This window comes from Heteronotia binoei, chromosome 2 (genome assembly GCF_032191835.1).
Source record: "Heteronotia binoei isolate CCM8104 ecotype False Entrance Well chromosome 2, APGP_CSIRO_Hbin_v1, whole genome shotgun sequence".
In the NCBI taxonomy this organism is placed as follows: Eukaryota; Metazoa; Chordata; class Lepidosauria; order Squamata; family Gekkonidae; genus Heteronotia; species Heteronotia binoei.
The window spans coordinates 169,560,027-169,582,912 of NC_083224.1; the positions used below are offsets into that span (position 1 = coordinate 169,560,027).

Sequence of the window (22,886 nt, forward strand, 5' to 3'; positions counted from 1 at the left end):
TGTTGTGGTGTTTATTTTCATGTCCCAGAGGGAAGGTGGCTGAATTATGTAGGATGATGAGATATTAATACAAATGAGCCCCCCCCGCCGATGCCTGGGACATGCTGGTGGAAGTCAGCTTTATAACCACAAGTGAGTGGTGGCAGAAAGTGCTGTCAAGTTACAGCCGACTTAAGGAGACCCCATAGCGTTTTCAAGGCAAGAGATGAAGAGAAGTGATTTGCCATTGTCTGCCTTTGTGTAGCAACCCAGGACTTCCTTGGTGGTCTCCCATTCAAGTATTAACCAGGACTGACCTGCTTAGCTACTGAGTGTCACGTTCTCAGGGTGCAGGCAGGCAGGAGTCCAAAGCCAGTCCAAGGTCAAAGTTCAGGAAGTCAAGCAGGAGTCAAGTCACCAATGCAGAATCACAAACCGGAATCAGAAGTCAGTGTCCAAAAGCCAAAAGGTCAGGGTGCCAAGGAAATCAAGCAGGTCAGGATCAGGAAGGAGCATGGATGCAAGTCAGAGAATATACCTGCTGCTTCCACAAGGTTACCAGGTCCTGGGTGGGAGCTATATGGGAGTATCAGTCAGCCTGCTCCCTGGGTGGCAGTGACTCTGCTGGAACTCAGGGCTGAAAGATCTGAAGCATCGGCGTGCCTCATGTCTTCGCTCTGAAAGTTCTTTCCAGAGCCTGCTTCGAACTCTTGAGATGGGAGGAGGAGAGCTTGGAGGAGATTGATCGTCAACAGCTGACACTGGTGCATGGTGAGTGATTGATGAGGCAGCTGCTGTTTGTTCAGCTGAGGAACTGGCTGGCAACTCTTCCAAATCTGTTAATCCTTCCAGCTCCTCCTCATCAGGGCTCATGACACTGAGGACTAACAAGATCAGGCTAACCCAGGCCATAGAGGTCAGGACCCAGAGAACAGTAACCAAGACAAATTAATAGGTACTATATTCCCAAGGTCTTAGGAAGATGATATCTAAGGACCTTCAGGCAACCAAATGAATGCTAGATCTCAAGGCAACTATAATCTGTAGGGCGTAGTTTTAGCTCTCCTAAAAGAGAAACCAGACAGAGAAGCTAGGTTTGGGAAAGTGTGACAGGCAGAGTTCTAAACTAGCCGGCTCCATTACTTGACACTCTCAGATTTCTGATGACTGGATTTCTCCAGAGGCTTGCTAAATAACCATAGCAGCTAATCATTCAGCATGCAGCTCAAACAACAAGCAGAGCTCAAGAAGAGCTGAAGCAGATGCAGTGATGACAGCCAAGAGCTGGTCCAAAGTAACATTGTGCCCTTCCCAGGTTTTTTTTTGGGGGGGGGGGGTGGCTATTGACCCAAAAAATCTAACATAATTAGGGAGTTAAGAACAGCCATCCTTCCATGTGTTCCTTATGTCCAAGCAATGGAACATTCTCCATTCTTAGCCATTATACTGCACCAGCTGTAGAGGTCTGAAGTCTCTTCTGTCTTGTTGTCAAAGAGTAATTCCAAACTACAGACCTACTGGTTATAAAGAAGCTGTAAACAGCCATATTTGTCCTTGCAATAAAAAAAATCCTATGTAATATCTTTATTAGGAATAACCTAATTAAGTATTACATAGATTTTGTTCTTGTTTTTGGAGTATTGGTTTTATACCAGCCTAGCAGTTACAGCTTTTTGTAAAGACTTTTGAGAGCTGTAGTTTTTCAGTGAGCCTGAGAGAATTCTGTTAGAGTTTCTCAGGATTTATCTAGTTCCATCATTTTGTTTTCTCCACAGAGACCTAGCAGACGACCCCAGGAGGCTCACAATGAGGGCAAGAAAGGTTAAACACATGAAGTCGTTTTATACTGAGTGAGACACTTGGTCTACCAAAGCCAGCATTGTCTACTCTGACTGGCAGCTGCTTTTTAGGGTCTTTCACATCACCTGCTACCTGATCTTTATAACTGAAGATTCCAGGGATTGAACCTGTATGCTCTAACCCTGAACTACAGCTGCACCTTTTTTGCTGTTAACTATCTGTCCTCCCTCCTGAATAAATGGTATTCAGTGGCGCATGGCTAAAAAGTAATGTTCCATTTAACCATGGTCAGTGTCATTGGTATTTCTATCCTCTGTGAATGTGTCCGATCCCATGGAAGCAGTCTGAAGAGCCGGCCTTTAATACATCTTCTGTTTGCAAGTTCAATTTGTGTTTGTGTGAAAAAGTACTTCCTTTTGTCTGTCTGCCACCTCACAGAAACATAATTTACTGGATGACGGGAAATAACTTTTGTATTCATTTAAGACTGTAGTGCCAGTGCACCCAACAAAACTCTACACATTCTTTTTGCCTTTTTCCACATGCCCAATTCTGCAGGTCACTCCTAAATCAAAAGTTGTCTGATTTCTTCCAGACTGTTTACTTCTCTTAACAGGTTTTCTTTCTTGGACACACAACCCATCTCTACAAGTCTCTCCAATATTTTGTGTTTAACAACTGTGTTTTTCCTCCATAATATTTTCTGCTTTTCTGTAGTAACATTTAACATTTCTGCTCTTCTGCCTTCTAACTGTACTCCTAGCCAGTGCAAACTCCTGCAGATCTTTCTCAGCCATTTCATTAACCAAACAGAGGTATCTTTCATGACAAGAAAATGCAGAGTCATGTTTAGGAATGCAGATGGGTAAGAACGTACTGTGCCTTGTCCACTCCTCAGGTAATTTTCCAGCAGCCACACCACAGGAGTATAACTGACATCAGAATAGGAAAGAAGTCTGACTGAAATTAGTCATGATTATTTTCTGGGCTCCGTTATGCAATAGCCCTGAAGTTTTACCACTTGTCATTTTAAAGAATATTTAAAAATGAGTGTGTAGGTGCTGAGGCAAGTATGGAGGGGATTCAGATTGTGCCCTTGGCAACAAGAAGCAAAAAAATAAAAATAAAAAATGGAAGCCATTCAGCTGAAAACTCAACTACAACTGGTTGACTGAATGTCTCTCTGAGCTAAAGTATTTGCAGCTGAAACCTTTGGGGTTTTATTTTAGTAAATTTTGGGCATTTGCAAAAAAAAAGTTTTCACTGACTTTAATGTCTGTGGAAAGATGGCCCTGGAGTTCAGCACACATTGAACTGGGTCCTTAATGAACAGATGAAGGGAAATGATGGATAAAGCAACTCAAAACAGTCTTTAATTTATTTTGACAGTTGTCATGGTGTTCTAAATTGCTCTGATTTCATAGGATGGTCAGAAGCATATCATAATTTGTTTAGAAAGAAAGGAGCTTGAGTCTATGGGAGTTCATTGCAAAACTGACTCTAAATGTGCAGAAGCTGAGATAAAGGATTTTCTGAAGCATATTTGGATTTAGTAGGATTATGCTATCTAATTTTCTATTAGTTGCTGCTGCTCAGCCGTGTCTCTTAGAGTGGAGTTTCTATTTTAAGGAGCATAGCAACACGGTTGGGAATGCAAGCCCCTCACCTCATGCCCTGAAGGAGTCCTTTAATCTGGGTCTACACAAGCAGCAGAATGTGACAGGAATGAGGTAGCAGAGTCTTGGCAATGGAATGTCACTTCAGACTGCAAGTGGGAGCTTTTCAATGCAAATCTGAAGGCTGCTGTATAAATCAGACTAATGGACCATCTATCCCAGTACCGTCTACTGATTTGATTTATTGGATTTGTATCCCACTCTCCCCTGTGTCCAGAGCCGAGTAGGTAACATTTAGCAATTCAATATTAACATTTCTAGTGCATAAATACAATAAAATACCTAATAATATATAACAAAATACATAATAATACAAATCAACAACATCTGTGGGACCTTCTACTCTGGGATGTCCCTGGAAGAGGCATTGTGCTCTACTGATAACAACTCATTGGTGATCTTTGGCCCTAGGGAAGTCCAGCAGTCCTTGACCAGGACCAGGGCCTTTTCAGTCCTGGCTCCAACCTGGTGGAACTCATTGTCACATGACATCGGGGCCCTGTGTGATCTTATTCAGTTTCACAGGGTCTGTAAAGTAGAGATATTCTGCAAGGCTGTTGGTTGAGAATAGCAACAGTTTGTCATCGGCTGGTACCTCCCTTTCCCACTCCTCCCTAACACTTTGTAAATTTCTCTTCCCCCCCCCCCCCCATATGATGCTCTGACAGTCCAGAATATAAATTAAAACCCATAGGGCATCATCTGAGATAAAATCTAATTTAATTTGTTATATTGGTTCTAACTATATATTATTTTTATGATGTGTGTTGTACATTGCCTAGAGCCTGGCATGAGCTGAGATGAGGTGCTTAACAAGTCTAAATAATAATAATAATGAGGAGGAGAAGGTATAAAAACTCAGGGGAAGCAATGTAAACCTGTCTGATCTGAAAGGAAAAGGGGAGTAGAAAGGGAGAGAGGGAAAGAGGAGGAGAGTTGGATTTATACCCCACCTTTCACTTGGAGTCTCAGAGCAGCTTACAATTCCCTTCCTCTCTCCCCACAACAGACACCCTGTGAAGTAGGTGGAGCTGAGAGAACTCTTTTTAGAGCTGCTCTTGAGAGAACAATTCTGAAAGAACTTGTGACTGACCCAAGGTTACATCAGCAGCTGCTTATGGAAAAGTGGGGAATCAAACCCGGTTCTCTAGAGTCCACTGCTCTTAACCATTATACCAAATTGGCTCTCAGAAGCTAATCTGAGATGGAACCCATCACTGTCCTCAACCATAAGCCCCGTGGAACGACTCTGTTTTACAGACCCTTCAGAACTACATTAGATCCTGCATGACCCAGATCTCAGCTGGAAGAGTGTTCCGCCAGGGTCTGTCAAGGACAGCTGAATGCTCTTTGGGCAAGGGATCACCAGCAAATTTTGGTCACTAAATCATAACGCTCTTTGGGGGGTATACAAGGAGAGGTGGTCCTGCACCAATACCAATTCACCGTAGTTCCCAGCAGGATTTTAAAAGTTTTGAGGAGATAGCATCTGAACCTGACAAAGAATTGAAGGGTAATCTACATTGACAGGAACACGACGGTTTTCTTTTTAAATTAAACAAGGTTTTAGTTTATTCTGAAAGAAATACACAACTGAGGTAAATATTAACACTGAACAAAGGAGTTGTGGGATATTAGTTTTTAAACAGTGCAGTCCCAGGAAAGTCCTCATTCAGGCAGGTTTCTAACGTAACACCATACTGTACTGCAACTAATATGCACTACATCTTCAAAACCCTACTGGCCTACTGTAACTGCTCAGCATAAGTTCCCCAGACAGGGCAACTTATTGGAAGAACTGGTATCTTCACTTCTAACTCAAAACCGGACCAAAGCTCCATCTGACTAACTTGACTAAAAACTAACTAACTGAACTCTCAAAACCTAACTGACTAAAACTCCTCCTTCAGATCTTCTTTATCAGTACTCAGATCCTATTGGTACCTCTGTTTGCTTGTGTACATTTGAAGCTTTACGTGTCACACTACCTAAAAGCTTTAACTGGAGATGCCAGGAACTGAACCTGGTAACATCTACATACTAAGTTTGTGTTTTACCACTAAGTCACAGCCTCTTTCTAGTGTTCCCCCCCCCACCGGGTTTTATTTATTTTTTTACTATATTAGATACACGTCACTCATTTTTTAAAAAGAAGTTTAAAAAACTATCATCAGTGCAGCTGTCTTGAGTAAGACCTGAACTTAATTTTCAGGTCCTTCGTGATCCTTATTGAAACTTGGCTAGTGACAGCTGCTTAAAATATTTCCCCCCATCTGTTGTGTGGTTGATCTGTTGATCCCTGTCTGTGTGTCCCATCAGTGTTTTTGCAAGCAATTGTGACTCTGGAAAAGATATTTTCCTCATCAGTATTCCTCTGAATCACTACTAGATGGTATTGTGGTAGCTATTTCCTGACAATGCGCATACCGGAAACCTGATCAGCCATTCTGTAAAATACCCTGCAGGGATTCTCCTTCTCAAATGCTCATTATGAACTACACTTTCAAAAGGGCCCAGCACACCTGGGTGGAAAGGCAATGAGCAGTGTGCTCATCTTTAGGGTTGTACCTTCAAAACAGGAGACTTTGGACATAGCTCTTCCTTTTGGATATCTTGGCTGTTCATTGTTAGACTTGGCTTGTAAACAACTGAGATACACTAAATATTGCAGAACCCCTGTTGCTGGTCACCTTATAACCCTGCTCACATGTTACGGTGGACATTTTGCCTGTATGAGCATGCATGTGTTTGTAAGAGCCAATATGAAGTGGGGACCAGTACCTGCATGAATGTAGAGTTTGTACCACATATTCAACTGTATGTGGGTTGACTATAAACTGAGAATTTCTCAACATATGTATAAAGGTTAAGTGTACACTGTAAATGGATTGTATGTGCTGTCATTGGAACTTGTGAACGAGGCTTGCGATAGAGGGATAGAATTGTCCCTTGCCTGTGTCTCTGCTCCTAAGAACATGATAGAGGTTATTAATAGTATGGTGGGTCAGGTGGGAAGCTTGGGAGGTGGGATTTGACCTCTGTGGTTGTGATTTCTTTGATAACCATATAATTTTTTGGGGGGAATAATCACTGTATATTAAAAATATAGATTTGCAAACAGTGCAGTCCAAACAGTCTTTGGACCACCCCAAATGACACATAGCCGTGCTCCGGAGACTGTCCCCTTTAAGAAGACAAACAGTGGTGCCTGGTCCAAACATTTTTTCTGGCACCTGAACGTGGGGGGTGGGGTGATATATGGTGTTCTGAAACTTGTTTTGGGTTTCAGAGCTTTCAGACTCTCCTCAGTGTTTTTTTGTTGGATTTATGAATAAGTCACAAATAAGGAATGACTAAAGAACTGGGAATAAAGAACCAACTTCTGCCTCCTTGGGGAGAGAAAGTGTCAGTCCATAAGGAAGTTTCCTTAAGAGTAGCAGTCTACACATCAGAAGGATAGTATCAGAGGAGAGAAGGAAAGGATATTCAGAGCCCTAGCCTCCCTCTCTCTTTCTGACTCTCTCATAGTCCCCCTCTGAAGGCTGAGGCTAAGAGACAGCGCAAAGTCCTTCACTTTCAACAGTACCAAATACTTTTTGGAAAAACTGTGTTTTGGTGAAGTATTTGAAAGAAATGAAAGAGATGGTGTCAGTAATTCCAGGCATACGAGATAGCAAGGAAGAAAGGTCAGAACCACTGGAGGAGGCAGGAGACCTTCAGGTAGTAGAACTGTAGAAGAGTGAATGTTGAGAACCTCAGATAGAGAGTGGGGAGAAGCTGAGGCTCAGTGGTGGAACGTCTACTTTGCACCCAGAAGGTCACAGGTTCAGCCCCCAGGTAGTAGGTGATGCAAAAGACTTCTGCCTCAGACCCTTGAGACCCAAGTGGACAGTATGGTACTTGATAGACCAAAGTCTGAATAAGGCACTGGAATATGTCACTGTATATATTAGGGTTGTGTGCATATACAGGAATAAAGAGTCTGGTTCCTAGTCAAGATCTTTGGCTCATAATGAAAAGTGCCTGTTGTTTTCTTTTGAAACTGGGTTTCTACTTGTGGCAGAAATTGCATGTCCCGATGAATAAGAAGGAAGAAATGACTCACCTGTTTTCACTGTTGGTTATTGGGAAGCCAAACCATGTTGTTTGGTTTGTATTAGGACTGTTCTACTTTTCTCTCACTTCTGGTGTTTTGGATGGTTGCTTCCTTGCTTGCTCAGAGCTACTTCTGCTAGGAATGGGTTGTAGCCATGTTGGTGCACTGAAATTTCAAAACAGAAGTTGTCTAGTACCATTAATACTAGAGTAGTGATATCATATAATTATGTGCAAGATTTTGAGGTCACTAAACTCTCCATCTCTTCATCAGACTGAATGGTCAGAACAAAATAAAAATGGAGTAGGGTGTGGAGGTTTTAGCCCATGGTGAAGAGTTGCAGACTTTCGGCCATGTCCTGGGACATCTCTCTCCCCCACCCCTCCCCCATTTAAGTTTTTATGTAAAATACCAATCATGACATGGAACATCTCCCCCCTTTTTTTGTTTAAAACATCCAATAACTAGGGTTACCCTAGATCTATTCACTGCAACACTTTTGTCATAGCTTTAATACTGTTACGAGAAACAGCAAGTAGTTTAGGATTTGGTTTTGTGGTAACAATAACTAGGCAATATGGTTAAACCCTGAAGGTATAAAGATGAGTCTGGCTCCTAAATTTTGTGCTTGGCTCCTAGAGCAAAAGAAAACTGGTCAAGACCTGACATACATATTCAGTAGTGTGGTGTGACCTTTGCTGTTGCAGGGACATATGAACGCTACTATGTGGATGGGCCCAACTGTGTGACAGTTTCCCTTTGAATCAACACACAGACATAACACCATTGTCCTTGCCCAAGTTGTCTTCATATTCATACATGTATCCCTGCAAAGTCTAGCCATACTACATGGAAGCAGCTCTTGCACTGTTGGGCATCCCTTGAAGGACACCACGGTTTGGTGGGGGAGCAATCAAGCCCTGACCTGTCCATGAAGAAGAATGAGGAGGTGGAATGCTGAGGTAGTAGAATGGACTGTAACACCTCAGACTGCATGTAGGGAATCACATATATTAGTGCTCCCCAGCTTACAAACCATTCTGTAGAAAAGAAAGTTAGCACACCAGGAAGGCAGAGCTAGAACCATGATCCTTGATATGCTATTTTTACTTGTAGGAAGCTTGTTGCTTTGTTTCACGCAGGGAAGTATTCAAAAATGCCACCTAGTACTCTCAGCCTGAATTGATACAGTCTGTTCAGCCTCAGCAGTCTAACACCACATTCTGCCACGTGTGTAAACCTGAGATTTCCCATCTAGAGCCTTTCCCACAAAGCATTACTCTTTCCCAGTGACTATTTATGTCTGTTGTGTATAGACCATGTCCTCTGTCTCAATCCTGTTTTGCTTCCTGCTTTTCTTTCTCCAGTGTAAGGAAGTGGGAGGCACACCAACAAATTTACTGCTCTTTCCCTTATCCTTCCCAGGCCCAGCTGAACTGAATGATGAATTAGTGACTATTAGGATGGGGAAGGGGAAAATAAATTTGTTTTTCACTACTGCATAGTCCACAACGAAGCATTTCACACTGCAAAACCACAGGACACAGAGCATGCTTTTGGTGGGCAAGTACTTTTCCAACAAGATGGAAGATTAGCAAAATAGTCTGTCCTTTGCTCCCCCAGTATGAGGTTTACAGTGAACATGCAGAAGCTCAAGGTAAGAATATAAAGAAGAAAGTGGATGGAACTCCTTAGTTTATGATGGATTAACAGATTTGTGGAATATAGGACAGTGTGCTGTTTTGAGGGAGAGCAAACCACTCAAGTTTGCCAAACTGAAATGTTTTTGTTCTCGCCATCTGGCTGCCACTTGATGGCATCAAGTTCACGCCCTGTGCCTAACTTTCAATTGTCAGAGTGGCAGCAGAAAAGAATATTTCCTTGAAAATAAAGTAGACCTACAGCTTGCAGGGAGAGAGATTACGGGGGCGGGGGTGCTTGTGTGTGAGGAGCAGTACAGCAGCTTGTCTGGGCAGCAAAGCCTGGCTGGAGGTCCCAAGAGAGGAAGAGAGAATTTATGTATTTAGAGTATTTATATACTGACTTTCAACCAAACGTTTCCCAAGTGGTTTGGGATTCTTTGCCATGCAGGGCCCAGAAATATCAGCCTGTGGGACACTTCACGTTTTGTCAGTACATCCTACCTGCTTTTCACCTGTGTCTTCCTGGAAACATGAATTTAGAGATCATTTCTGCCATGTTGGAGTAGAAAAGCAAGATTCAAATCCAGTAGCACCTTAAAAAAACAACAAGATTTTCTGGGGTACAAGCTTTTGAGAATCAAAGTCTCCTTCATCAGATATGGGTGCACTTTGACTCTTGAAAGGTTATATTTGGAAAATCTTGTCACTCCCTAAGGTGCTGCTGGGCTTGAATCATGAATTCCAAGAGAAAGTAATGCTTGCTTTGCTAAAAAATAAAATAGAAGTGTGGGGCTGACCTCATTAATATTTTCATGGCGTATTCAGATTTTTCATGGACATTCTGATCGATGCTCCCTCTAAGCTGTGGAGTCTTGCACCACCCACCAGCAGCGCAGCTTTAAATTTACCTTGTGCAGGCTCCACGTCACCATGGCGTGGTGCCCGCCAAAATTAGAACTGACCAGCCAGGCTGGCCTCCCCAGATGACGCAGGGCCAGCCAGCATGGTCGCCTGAGGCTCCCGCCATTCTCCTGCTGGGACAAGGGGAGGGGGACCTCCTCAAGCCCTCCCCTTCCCACGCAGCAATCCGACCCCTTCAGGTGAGTCTTGGCCACATTTAGAGTTGTGAGGTAGTGCATAAATTAGTTTGCTCTGGGGCCATTTTTTTCAGAGCTAAGACATGTGTGAGCTGGAGGCTAAAAAACAGCTAGCTCACACTAACTCAGCTTAGAGGGAACAGTGATCTTAGTTAGTCTCACCCTTAACTAACAGAGAAGAATTGGGAAGGAACATAGCACTTGTGGACCTGGGGTTAATAAAACGTATCCTCGTAAAGAAGATCTGAGATTCTAAAAATTCTGCCATCTGATCTGAAAGGAGAGGAAAAAACTGCAAAGTCCTGCATTCTTTTCATGTTGCCCCCAGGGGGTTATCCACCCAGCCTTGCTCTGCGTACTGACTGCCTTGCAGATATTCATCAGGGGGATTCTTCTTGTCATTCCTTTTTGCATTTTCACACAACGCTCAGAAACGGCTGCGGATTTAGATTTTATGCATTTGATGAGACGAGAGCTGTGACTCCCAAAAGCGTTTGCTGCAGTAAATTTTGTTCGTCTTTAATGGTCTAGTGGTTGGTTTTGCTGTCATAAAGTCTGTACTTTCATTGTGGTCAGTTAAGTGCGGAAGTTTGCCCTATAGTTGGCTGTTTAACAGGAGCCTAATCTCATTGTTTCAGCTAGCGCTCCTTGCATTATACCAGTGGTTTCCTGCATAGAAAGCCCCTTTTGTTTGTGAACCAAAGGTAGGCTTTTGTGCTTCCTAAAGAACAGGGGAGGGCAACAATGCACCCAGCTGAATTGCCTCTTTATTATTTGAATTGCTTTGCTGGTGGCTAAAGGTTATTGTCATTTCTCTCTAGCGCAAGGGAGTCATTTTCATTAGAAGCCGCGGAATCCTTCCCTCCCCCCCTCCCATTCCATTCTCCACCCCAGCTTTTGAGCCCTGAAGCAGAAAAAAAAAATGCACACAAAGGGGCCTAAAATGACAAATCAGTGGCAGAACTGCCATTGGGTGGAAACATTTTGCTGTAAGAAGCCTACATGCAATTCATAATTCTTTAAAAACTGTCCTTTCAAGGAGCCAGCCTCTTTTTCTGGACTGTGGAAAGGTGGATGATTTTGAGACAAGTGCACATGGAGCACAGATGGATTGCTGATAAGCAATACTAACCCTTTTCTTTTCCCAATTGTAAAACGCTAGCAAACAGTTTCCCCCCCTAAATATAACACAATTAGCATTGCTTAGATGTAGATTCAGCCTCCCTTATTATAAAGAAAATGTATGAATTGCTGCTCTGTGAGGCTAAGAAATATTTTGCCGTGTTCTGTTCTGTGCATCTTGTCTTTCAGCTGCATTATTGGAACATCTCATGTAGTCTTTAAAATTTTCAAATCCTACACAGGCACACGTTGTTTATTCCATGTACACTGATGAAGACACTGGAATAGGAATCATGTTACAGCTGTTGGTGTCCTTCCCACGCAGATGGGGAAAAAACCTGTAATGGAGTGCATCTAGGGCTAAGGCATATGTGTCTTCAAATCTGGCATAATGTGATGTCTGCACAAAATGTGAAAAAAATATATCAAAGACTGGGGTTAAAAACACCGAGAAAGTAACAAGTGACACCTGTGCATGCCCAGATGTTGTAGGGAAAAGAATTCCAGCTGACATCTTTGATTTCCTAGCAGCCCATGATTTTGCACAAAATGTTTAAAGTGGGATGGGAAAAAAAACACAGGGTGGTTGGCCAGTTGAGTGTATTAGGAAAGGCGTCTCAACCTATTAGGGCTTTTTTTTTTAGCAGGAATGCAGTTCTGGCTGGCTTGGTGTCAGGAGGTGTGACCCAATATGCAAATGAGTTCCTGCTGGGCTTTTCCTACAAAAACCCTATGTGAAACTATGGTGATGTCAGGGGGTGTAACCTAATATGCAAATAAGTCCCTGTGGGTTTTTTTCTACCAAAAATGGTCTGGAGGCAGGAAGAAACAGGATGACTGCATGGGTTGAGGAGGGTGGAACAAAACAGGCAATTGGGCAGGTTAGTGACTGGGGAAAGAACAAGTATGTGGGTGGGTAAGAAAGAAGCATAGCAAGAGGCAGGACTGGATCTACGTGTTTTTTGAAGGGGGACAAAATTAAAAAATGGCACCCCCTTATGGGCCATTCTATCTTATGGTCCCATAGAATACAATGGACTCCATACCCAATTTGGCGCCCCCTCCTCTGTCAGCGCCCGGGGCAAGCACCTCCCTCTGCTCCCCCCCCCCTTAGATCCGGCCCTGGCAAGAGGCACAGGAGGAACAGGATTTCCTCTTCCCTGCAGGTCCCTTGCAGGTCCCCCCCCCCCTTTTGTAACCTATTTGTCTGGCACAGCAGTTCCCAACCTTTTTGGTATAATGGCTCACAAGTCCCAAATGTTCTTTTTTGGGGAGGGACGGTGGCTCAGTGGTAGAGCATCTGCTTGGGAAGCGGAAGGTCCCAGGTTCAATCCCCGGCATCTCCAACTGAAAAGGGTCCAGGCAAATAGGTGTGAAAAACCTCAGCTTGAGACCCTGGAGAGCCGCTGCCAGTCTGAGAAGACAATACTGACTTTGATGGACCGGGGGTCTGATTCAGTATAAGGCAGCTTCATATGTTCATATATGTTCATATGTTGCTATGGTAATCCACTAAATATTTTTCTCTGAGGATGCACCAATCAATAAAACTGCAAAAACCCAGAGCCTGCTTTCACCAGCTTCCCAACCAACTGCCTGGGAAATGTTGCTCTGATACATTTTTTTATTCCACCCTTCCTCCAAGTAGCTGAGAGTGACCTACATGGTTTTCCCTTCCCTGTTTTATCCTCAGACAACCTTGTGAGGTATATTAGGTTGAGGGAGTGTGACTGGCCCAAGGTAACCAAGGCTAGTAATCCTCAGGGAAGAGTGAGGTTTTGAACTTTGATCTCCCAGATCCAGGACTTTCACCACTGCATCACATGGGCTCGATACTTGCAACTTTGTACTCTGCTTAATTAAAACCTGACTTTTTGGCTATGATTCTTAGTAACATCAAAGTTTGCACTCACAACTAAAGCATATCCAGTGTCTGATATTGCTTGTGCCTATTTAATATCATTTTAGGATGTAGTTGGAGGTTGGTTGGTTGATAGGGACATGTGTGCATATTTGAGATTCAAAATATAGTTCTTGTCCTACAACAGTGTACAGCTGCAATGACGGAGCCACAGTTGCCCGCCGGCATGGGCCGTTTTGAAATTATCTTGAATGTGAAGGTGGTGATGCTAAGAAAATTAATTATTCTGTGTATTCACTATTAATATTTAGGGTAGCCACGGACCACAATGTCGACAACACAACGGGTATCCTGAGGGAGTGGTTGAAGAATGTACAAAAGATGTATCACTATGTGGAGTGGAGGCCAATGGATGACCCTCAGTAAGTACTGGAGCACTAAGTTTTTTCAGTCAAAGTAACAGGCTGAACAAATTCCAGCTCCTTCACTGTTGGGGAATTTGTTCTGCAATACTGCCTTGCCTTTAGCAGAGAAGGGGGGGAGATGAAGCAGAAAATATGCTCGCATTGCTTTGCCTCTCAGATGTGTAAGAGACATGAGGGGAGGTTGACAATTTTCTTTCTTTCTTCACTGCCCTTTCCACATTTAAACTGTTTTCCCACACAGCTTACCTCGGAGTGACGTCCCTCTTCACTGCACAGCGTCTGCTTGGATTTCCCACCATCTGCTCCGCAGAAGCAGGAAGAGCTGCGGCTTTTGCGTCACTAACGTAAACTGGGTTTTAGCGATTTACATTTGCGACGCAGAAGCCCCGGCACTTCCTGCTTCTGCGGAGCAGATGGTGGGAAATCTGAGCAGATGCTGCGCGGTGAAGAGGGACGTCACTCTGAGGTAAGCTGTGTGGGAAAACGGTTATTGTTATATGGGTCCTCTCTTTAGTAGAACTGGATTTGACATCCAACACTGGGCTGGTGCTCAAAATGACAGGCTTGTGTGATATTATTATTATTATTTGTTTATTTATATTCCGCCCATTCCCCCATTGGGGGCTCAGAGTGGAGTATATCAAATGAAATAAAATCACAATAAAATCATAATAAAACTACGGTAATTACAACATTCATCAAGTGCAGCAAAATAATTCAGCAAGATGGCACGACAGCAAGGTGGTATAGCACAAGTAGTACCACAATACAGCACCAGTAGAGCAGTAAAGCAGTAGGGCAGTAGGAGGGAGGCCAACTGATCGATGAATAGATGCCCACTGCCCCATCCATGTTAGGAAGCTGCCTTATACTAAATCAGGCCATTGGTCCATCAAGGTCAGTATTGTCTACTCAGACTGGCAGAAGCTCTCCAGCATCTTAAGCAGAGGTCGTTCACATTATCTAGTACCTGGTCCTTTTCACTGGAGATGTTGGGGATTGAGCCTGAGACCTCTGGCATGCAAAATAAAGTCTCTTCCACTGAGCCACAGCCCTTCTCATAACAATATTTAGTCCATATTACCCATGTTGCCTCCCATAACAGTATTTAGTCCCTGTTATAGATGCCATTCTCCCTCCTGTTTTGTCTTCTCTACATTATTGACTGATGGCAGTGGAGAAGTGCAAGGAAATGGTATGGAAAACATAAATACCAGGAAGGAGAACAGTGACTGGTACTGCTATTTTCAGTGGCCTGTGTCAACCACTAATATTGGCCTCTAAGACAAGTTGTTCTAATTACTGTTCAGCATGTGTCACTCGCAAAATACTGATAATGTCAGGCCATAAGTGATATGGTGAAGGGCTTTTTCCGTATCTGTACAGCTTTAAATTGCATTTTCATATTGGTGTATTGTAAGTTAGTAACAGAGATAACTTTTGGAACTTAATTACAATGGGTATATAAATCCAGATAGGAAATTATCCAGACTAGTTTTTTAAAGTGCTAAGTTCATCTTTCATGCCAAATTCTGCAGTTGCCATGGGATGCAAATGCCCACCTAGACTGCTGAAGTTCAACAAAGCATTTGCTTTTAGGGAGGCAAGTGGAGAACCTGCCCCCTGAAAAGTGCTAGCGCCTCACCCACCCTCGCTAGCCAGTCCAAAATCCTACCTAGTGAGAATATGTTAAACCCACAAAGTATTGATCTGTCAAATGAAGCTAATGGGTGGAAGCAAAAAAGTTGGTTAAAATAAACAGTTAGCAAGCTTTGGGGCTACACAGAATGCTTTCACAGGCAGCAGGAATACAAAGCTTGCTAAAGGGACTGTTACAACCACTGTGAGATCTGTCCTGTTTTCACATGGAATGAACCTGGCAACTCCTCTGATGGGCCAATGTAACTAGCTTTTTCTTCGCCATCAAGTCACACCTGACTTGTGGCAACCTGTAGGGTTTTCAAGGCAGGAGATGTTCAGAGGTGGTTTAATACCTGGTTGCTGTGAAACCTGTTCTGTGATGACAATGTATTGCATCTCCCTCTTCTAGGGTTTCAACATACATTTCTCATTTACATATAAACGTCTAAGTCAGTATTAAGAAGCCAGCCTTTGTCTTTACAAAACACTGCCCTAAACAGTAAATGCTTCCCAGAGAATTAAGGACATAAGAAGATCCTGCTGGATCAGACCAGTGGTCCATCTAGTCCAGCATTCTGTCTCACACAATGGCCAACCAGTTCCTACAGGGCATAGAGGCTGACACTTTCACCTGATGTTGCTTCCTGGCTCTGGGATCCAGAGGTTTAGTGCTTCTGAATGTGGAGGTTCCCCTCAGTAATCATAGCTAGTAGCCACTGATAGTCTTTTCCTCCATGAGTTTATCTAATTTTATTCAGTTATTAAGTTAGGCTTGCTAGACTGCCCTTCCCTGCAAGCAGGGCTCAAGGCAGCTTACATCAATTAAAAATGCAGTAATACCAGATTAAAACCAACATTAAAATTTCAGCAACTACAATAAAAACGATACAATCCAAGATGGAGATAAATTTCTGATACCTGCTTGCCCTCTGGGTTCAATGAGATGTAAAGTGATGGGAGGGAGAGGGTAGGATGTAATACTCTTTCAAAGCTGTTTATTCCTGTGGCCGTCTGTACATTTTCTGGCAGCGAATTCCACATTTTAATCAGTCTCTGTGTAAAGAAGTATCTTCTGCTGCCCATCAGTTCATTGGATGCCCTCGAGTTCTAATATTTTGGGAGAGGGGAGGGGAAAAATTCCCATTGTCAGCTGACTCCACTTCATGCATAATTTTATAGACCTGTATCATGTCTTTCCACCCACCAACCCCCAGTCATCTCTTTTCTAAACTGAAAAGTCCCAGATTTTTAGCATTTTCTTGTAGGGAAGGTCCTCAAACCCCCTAATCATCTTGGTTGCCCTCCTCTGTACTTCTTCCAGCTCTGTGATGTCCTTTGGAGGCAGGGTGATTAATTTTGTTCCCTCATATTTTTATTCACGTTTATCTTGACTTGGCTAAAGAGACGCTCAGAATTTAACACTAGAACAACAAGAGTGCCCCCCTCACTCCGTATTTCACAGGGATAACCCAGTTTGTTTGAGGGTTGCTTTTTTGAATTTATTTGGAGAGTTATACCTCACTTTTCTCCTCAGTAGGGACCCACAACACTATTCCCCCCTCCTCCATTTTAGTCTCACAAAGAAACTGTGAAGCAGGTTAGGCAGTGAGAGAGTGATCAGTGAGATTCCATGGCAGCATGGGTAGTCAAACTTGGGTCTCTCAGATTCTGGCTTGAAGCTCTAACCTTGCTGACCTTCCTTATCAGAAAGAAGAAGGAAAACATAATGTCAGAAAGACAATGCTAAGAACATAACAACTGCTTTAATGGATCATAGCAAGGGTATCTGATCCAGTACTGCGTATCAGAAGGCAGCCCCATGCCTCTGTACACTCAACAAAATTTATACATTTATAAATATAAACAACCTAGTGGTACATACATGGTAGTTCTGGATCGGCTTCTTCCCTTGAATCTTTCTAATATTTTTTTAAAAGCCATCAAAGCTACATGTGGTTGTCACATCTTATAGTCATAAATTTCATATGTTAATCACTGTTTTGTTTTATGCAGGCTACTTTACACAAGGCTGGGGAAAAAAGTTTCCATCTGAGGTTGTTGTTGTTTTTTCTCAACAAAGTTCCTTTTAATGCATACCTAGGGCAGGAAGTGCAGTGATGCTCCATGTCCTGGGTACACACTCCCAAAATAAATCTACGAGCGTTTTCTTTGCTCGGAGACCTCCTTCTGCTCTGACTTTTTTGGAGCACGCAAGGTGACTGAGTATATTTGCTTTTTCTTCTTCCCCCCCTTAAAATAAAAAAAAAAGCTGAAGTCAGAAAGGAAATATTAGTGGGCAATCCAGCATGAATTAGAGTGCGTAACACTGCAAAGCTGTATTTCCCCCCCCTCTCTGCCTGGTGTTTTGCAGGTCTTATCCTGATGAGATTGGGCCCAAACACTGGCCAAACTCCAGGTTTACCCACGTGATGAAGCTGCGGCAGGCAGCTCTGAGAACTGCCAGAGAAAAATGGTCTGACTACATCATGGTAAGATTTTCAGGCTGCTGGCAAACGAGGAAAAGAAAAATAGTCATCCTGAATATTACAAACCCCCCCTCTTCCTCTGAGATTTAAAAGGGGGAAATGGTGTTTGTGTGTGTGGCTTCTACTGAGGTTCTCTGCTGCTAAATGCTTTTGTAGACAACGTTGACAATTTGAGATATAGATACCTTTGCTTTCCCTAACTCCAGAAATCTTCTTTCTTATAATTATCACTTTATCCACTTCCTAATATTGGAAGAGGATGAAGGAGGACATCTGGATTGAGGCGGTGTGGCGGTACTGCTGTTGCTAGACTTATCGGTGGCGTTCGATATGGTCGATCACCAGCTGCTGACCCGCTGGCTCGCCGACGCAGGGATTCAGGGGTTAGCCTTACAGTGGCTTTCCTCTTTCCTTGAAGGTCGGGGACAAAGGGTGGCGATTGGGGGAGAGCTGTCCCAGAGGCACCCACTTAATTGTGGGGTGCCCCAGGGGGCGGTTCTCTCTCTGATGTTGTTTAATATCTACATGCACCCCTTGCCCAGATTGCCCGGGGATATGGGCTGGGTTGTCACCAGTATGCCGATGACACTCAGCTCTTTCTATCGATGGACGGCCGAGCTGCCGATGTCCCTGTAAATCTGGACCAGGTATTGCAAGCCGTGGCTGATTGGATCAAGCTGAGCGGGCTGAAATTGAATCCAGCGAAGACAGAGGTCCTTTGTCTAGGTCGCAGCGGTCCGGAAGGAGGGATCTCCCTTCCAGCTTTTGATGGGGTGCCATTGGTACCAGTGCACGAGGTCAGGAGCTTGGGAGTGCTATTGGAGTCTTCCCTGACAATGGAGACCCAGATAGCTGCCACTGCCAAATCCGCCTTTTTTCACCTTAGACGGGCGAGGCAGTTGGCCCCCTTCTTGGAACGAAGCGACCTGGCAATAGTGATTCATGCGATGGTCACCTCGAGATTGGACTACTGTAATGCCCTCTACATGGGGCTGCCCCTGTACCGAACTCGGAAACTGCAGCTAGTGCAGAATGCAGCAGCCAGGCTGCTAGTGGGACTACCCTGGTGGGAACATGTGCAGCCTAGGCTGCAGGAACTGCACTGGCTGCCCATTGTATATCGGGTTCGTTACAAGGTGCTGGTTATTACCTTTAAAGCCCTATATGGCCGAGGACCTTCCTACCTTAGGGACCGCCTCTCTCCATATGTTCCCCAGAGAGCACTGCGTTCCAGCTCACAAAATCTTTTGGAAATCCCTGGGCCTAAGGAGGCCAAACTAAAAACAACCAGGGAGCAGGCCTTCTCTATAAAAGCACCCCAATGGTGGAATCAGCTGCCGGAAGAGGTGCGGGCCCTACGGGATCTTAATCAGTTCCGTAGGGCTTGCAAAACAGCCCTCTTCCAACTAGCCTTTTAAGATGGAACCAGAACTAATATTAAGCTATCTTGGACAAACAGAGATTGTAGCACCAGTGTATAGTTTTTAGATTAATTTTAATATTAATTTATATATTGTATTTATGCCATTGTTTACTGATTTTATTATCTGTTTATTGTTATATCATGATATTATATCATGCTTTGTAAGCTGCCCTGAGCCTGCCTTGGTGGGGAGGGCGGGTTATAAATAAAAACTTATTATTATTATTATTAAGGTAACCCACAACCCATCCTTCAGCAGGTTTGGGTGTTTGTTCCCCCTTCTATTGGGTAAGCTTAGCTTCCACATACCTTCACTTTTTAAAAGCTGCATATTTCCCATCCATCTCCTTTTGCTTTTCTGCTTTAAAAAATCCAGATATGTGGGAAATTCATTTACTAAAATGTTGCCATCTTTCCTTAAAAAAAAGTTTTATTTTATTTGAAAAACTGTTCTGCAGGGGGGAGGGAAAGGTGGGGTTGAAATTGTCACCATGGATAGCCAACAGGAAGAAAAGGAGGTTTCCTTGAGTTTGATACACGAGAGAAGTTTGAACATCTGACCTGAATTGATTGAATGTGATACTGTGGCTGGCTTGCCACAAAGCTTGGCTAGGACCCGAGAGGGCTCTTGGGTGCTGCCTGAGTACAAGCTAGCATTGTCTTTTCACATCCAGTAGTTAAGAACCAGAGAGAAAAGTGTTAGGGCTTTAACTTGCTGGAAAGGCCTACTGTCTCTCAACCTAGATGCAGACTGGCTGGCTGGCTGGGATCACAGAAGAAGAAGACTGCAGATTTATACTCTGTCCTTCTCTCTGAATCAGAGACTCAGAGTGGCTTACAATTTCCCATGTCTTCTCCCCCCACAACAGACACCCTGTGAGGTGGTTGGGGCTGAGAAGGCTCTCACAGCAGCTGCCCTTTTAAGGACAACCTCTGCGAGAGCTAAGGCTAACCCAAGGTTATTCTAGCAGCTGCAAGTGGATGAATGGGGAATCAAACCCAGTTCTCCCAGATAAGAGCCTGCATACTTAACCACTACACCAAACTGGCTCTCTAAGGACAGTCTGCTAAGGAAAATGCACTTTGATGCCACTGGGATAAATCATCTTATTATTACCATAGTTGTTCCAAGCTAGGTCCAAGCAAGGTTCAGCAGTAGCTTATTTCAAGCCTGTGTTCTCTAAATGCTCCAGCCTTGGAGTATTTCTGTGAGCCTGGTACAAAATGTTTGGAGGTTTCTGCTCTTGTTTATGGAGTTAATAAGTACAGGGGTTCCATTCCAGTCCAGTAGTGATCACCTACTAAATAGCGTCGTTTGTTGGTATGCGCTCATAAGCAGTTATAAAGTTGACCAATGTTTGCCTTGGCTGGAGTTCAATGTAAACTTTGGTTAGCTTAATGCTGATAGATTTGTGGTGGAAGTCTCTACTTACTTGTTCATTTTGCTGTATCCCAAGAGCTCAGGATGGGTAAGGTTCTTTTTTTTTTAAAGCAAGTCTTCTAGGCACCCCATCCCCAAACCTGACTGGACAAAATCTCACTTCATTGGGGTTGGTTCCAGTGTGAAACTTCCATTGGTTCTGGAGCTCCTGCACAAATGGAAACGCACTGAGATGCCCATGGTAGCCACTTGCCCTGTCAAATGCACTGTGTCCCCATTTGCTTTTCCACTTGCGCAACTGATTGCTGGGCATTATAGTATATAGGGAGGGAAAGCACTACCTGTTTTAAAAGATCTTTCACAAGTGGATTTGCGCTAATGCTTTTGCTTGTGCATCGTTGGGTCCAAGCCCATGTCTTCATCCTTTTTTGTAGTTCATAGATGCTGATAACTTCCTGACAAACCCAGAAGTGCTGAATCTGTTGATAGCAGAGAACAAGACCATTGTGGCACCAATGCTTGAATCACGCACTCTCTACTCAAACTTCTGGTGCGGAATGACTCCTCAGGCAAGTGATGTTACCATTGTGTTCTTATTTATCTGTGCAGCACTGTCAATGGGGCTTTCTCTGTGAACAGACAGTGGTAGAAAGGGCCCTGCCTAGGGTTGCAGCTCTGGGTTTGGAAATGCCTGAGATTTTGGGGGTGGAGCATGAAGGGGGGGTGGAGTTTGGAGCATAATGGAATAGAGTCCAACTTCCATTTTCTCCATGAGAACTGATTTCTGTTGCCTGGAGATCAGTTATAAAATCACCAAATCTCCACCCACCACCTGGAGGTTGGCAACCCTAGCCCTTCCCCAAGGAAGAGAGATGGTGCTAACAAAGGATGAAACAAGGGCCAGTGGGTGAAGTTGAGAATCTGTGTTTAGCTTTTTTTGATGCAGGGGTCCCCATATTCCCTTTAAGCTGTGGAGTCTTGTGAGCAAAATTTATACTTCATGAGCTACTGGCAATAAAGTTGTGAGCTACTGCATAAATTAATTTGCTCTGGGGCCATTTATCCTGAACGAAGACAAAAATGTGTGAACTGGAGGCTAAAAAACTGTGAGCTAGCTCATACTAACTCAGCTTAGAGAGGACACTTTTGAATCCATGGACACCTTTGGAACTCTGACACGATGTGGTGGGCACGGGCACAAAATGGCTGCTAAAACATGACTGCTGCATGAGGCAGAGACAGACACAAAATGGCTTCCACAGTTTACTTTCAGTCACATAACAAAGATCCTTGTGCTGTGGAAGTTGTTGCTGCCAAAGCAATGTTTTTAAAAATCTGCACAGCTGAGCAAATTTGCAGTGGCCAATCAGAAACCTTGCTAGGCAAAAGCCCTACCTGGCCATGCCCAGTTTTAAAAAATCCTTGGCGGGCACCAGGCAAGGTATCAGTGGATATCTTAAAGCCCATGGGACCATGTTGGGGACCCCTGCCATAATGTGTAATGTGACTGCAGGAAGCAGCTACACTTTTGGGGGTGATGAGGTCTGATATGGATTGAGACTGCAGGACTAAGAAGGGGCATTACCAGTCCCTGTCACCTGACTGCTTTATGGGGTTTTTCATTTAAAGGCACATACTGTAGTTCATTATATAATAGTACCGCATGTATCAAAATCTGCAGGCTTCAGAGAATGACCTATGAGTAACTGAGGTTGCAAGTAGGTCTCCGCCTGGTCAGTGCCTGGATCAGAGACTTGGAGCCTTTCTGAAGGAAGGACAAATAATGTAACAGAAACGTAGAGTGGCTGTGCACATGCCCTCAAATTAGAAGCATAACCAGATTCATTGTTGCATCGTGAAGCCAGGAGGCCTCTTTGATTTAGCTGAGGTTCTGTTTTCATTAGTTATTCACTTCAGCCACTGAAAACAAGTAGCATTTACTTCACGGCAGTATGCTGACAGGTAGCATTACGGTAGTCATCCAAAAATGCTTACTTGGCATTTGCAGGCGAGGGACACTGATGGATTGTGTATACGTGTCAGTTACAAGGCCCTCAATTCAAGCCCAGGCAGTTAGCGTGTAAATCAGGGGAAATTGTTAAAACAAGCCCATAGCAAAAAAAAACAACTGTAAAACTTGTGTGAATGTTGCATTCTGCAGGCACTGGTAAGGCCAGTACTTTTCCTTCCATCAGCTGGTGGTGGATCCTTCAGTTGCTACTGTAGAATAATTTTGATGCCGTCCTGATCTCATTA

The 22,886-nt window shown here is 43.7% G+C and overlaps 1 protein-coding gene across 1 annotated transcript in view; it reads left to right on the top strand.

The window, feature by feature from the left end:
- COLGALT2 (collagen beta(1-O)galactosyltransferase 2) overlaps nt 1-22,886 on the top strand; it is an 87,855-nt gene that overhangs the window by 38,107 nt on the left and 26,862 nt on the right. The window contains exons 2-4 of the mRNA XM_060232406.1: nt 13,586-13,696; nt 17,712-17,829; nt 21,065-21,199. Of these exons, the coding sequence (XP_060088389.1) occupies nt 13,586-13,696; nt 17,712-17,829; nt 21,065-21,199 (364 nt within the window). The remainder of the gene's footprint in view (nt 1-13,585; nt 13,697-17,711; nt 17,830-21,064; nt 21,200-22,886) is intronic.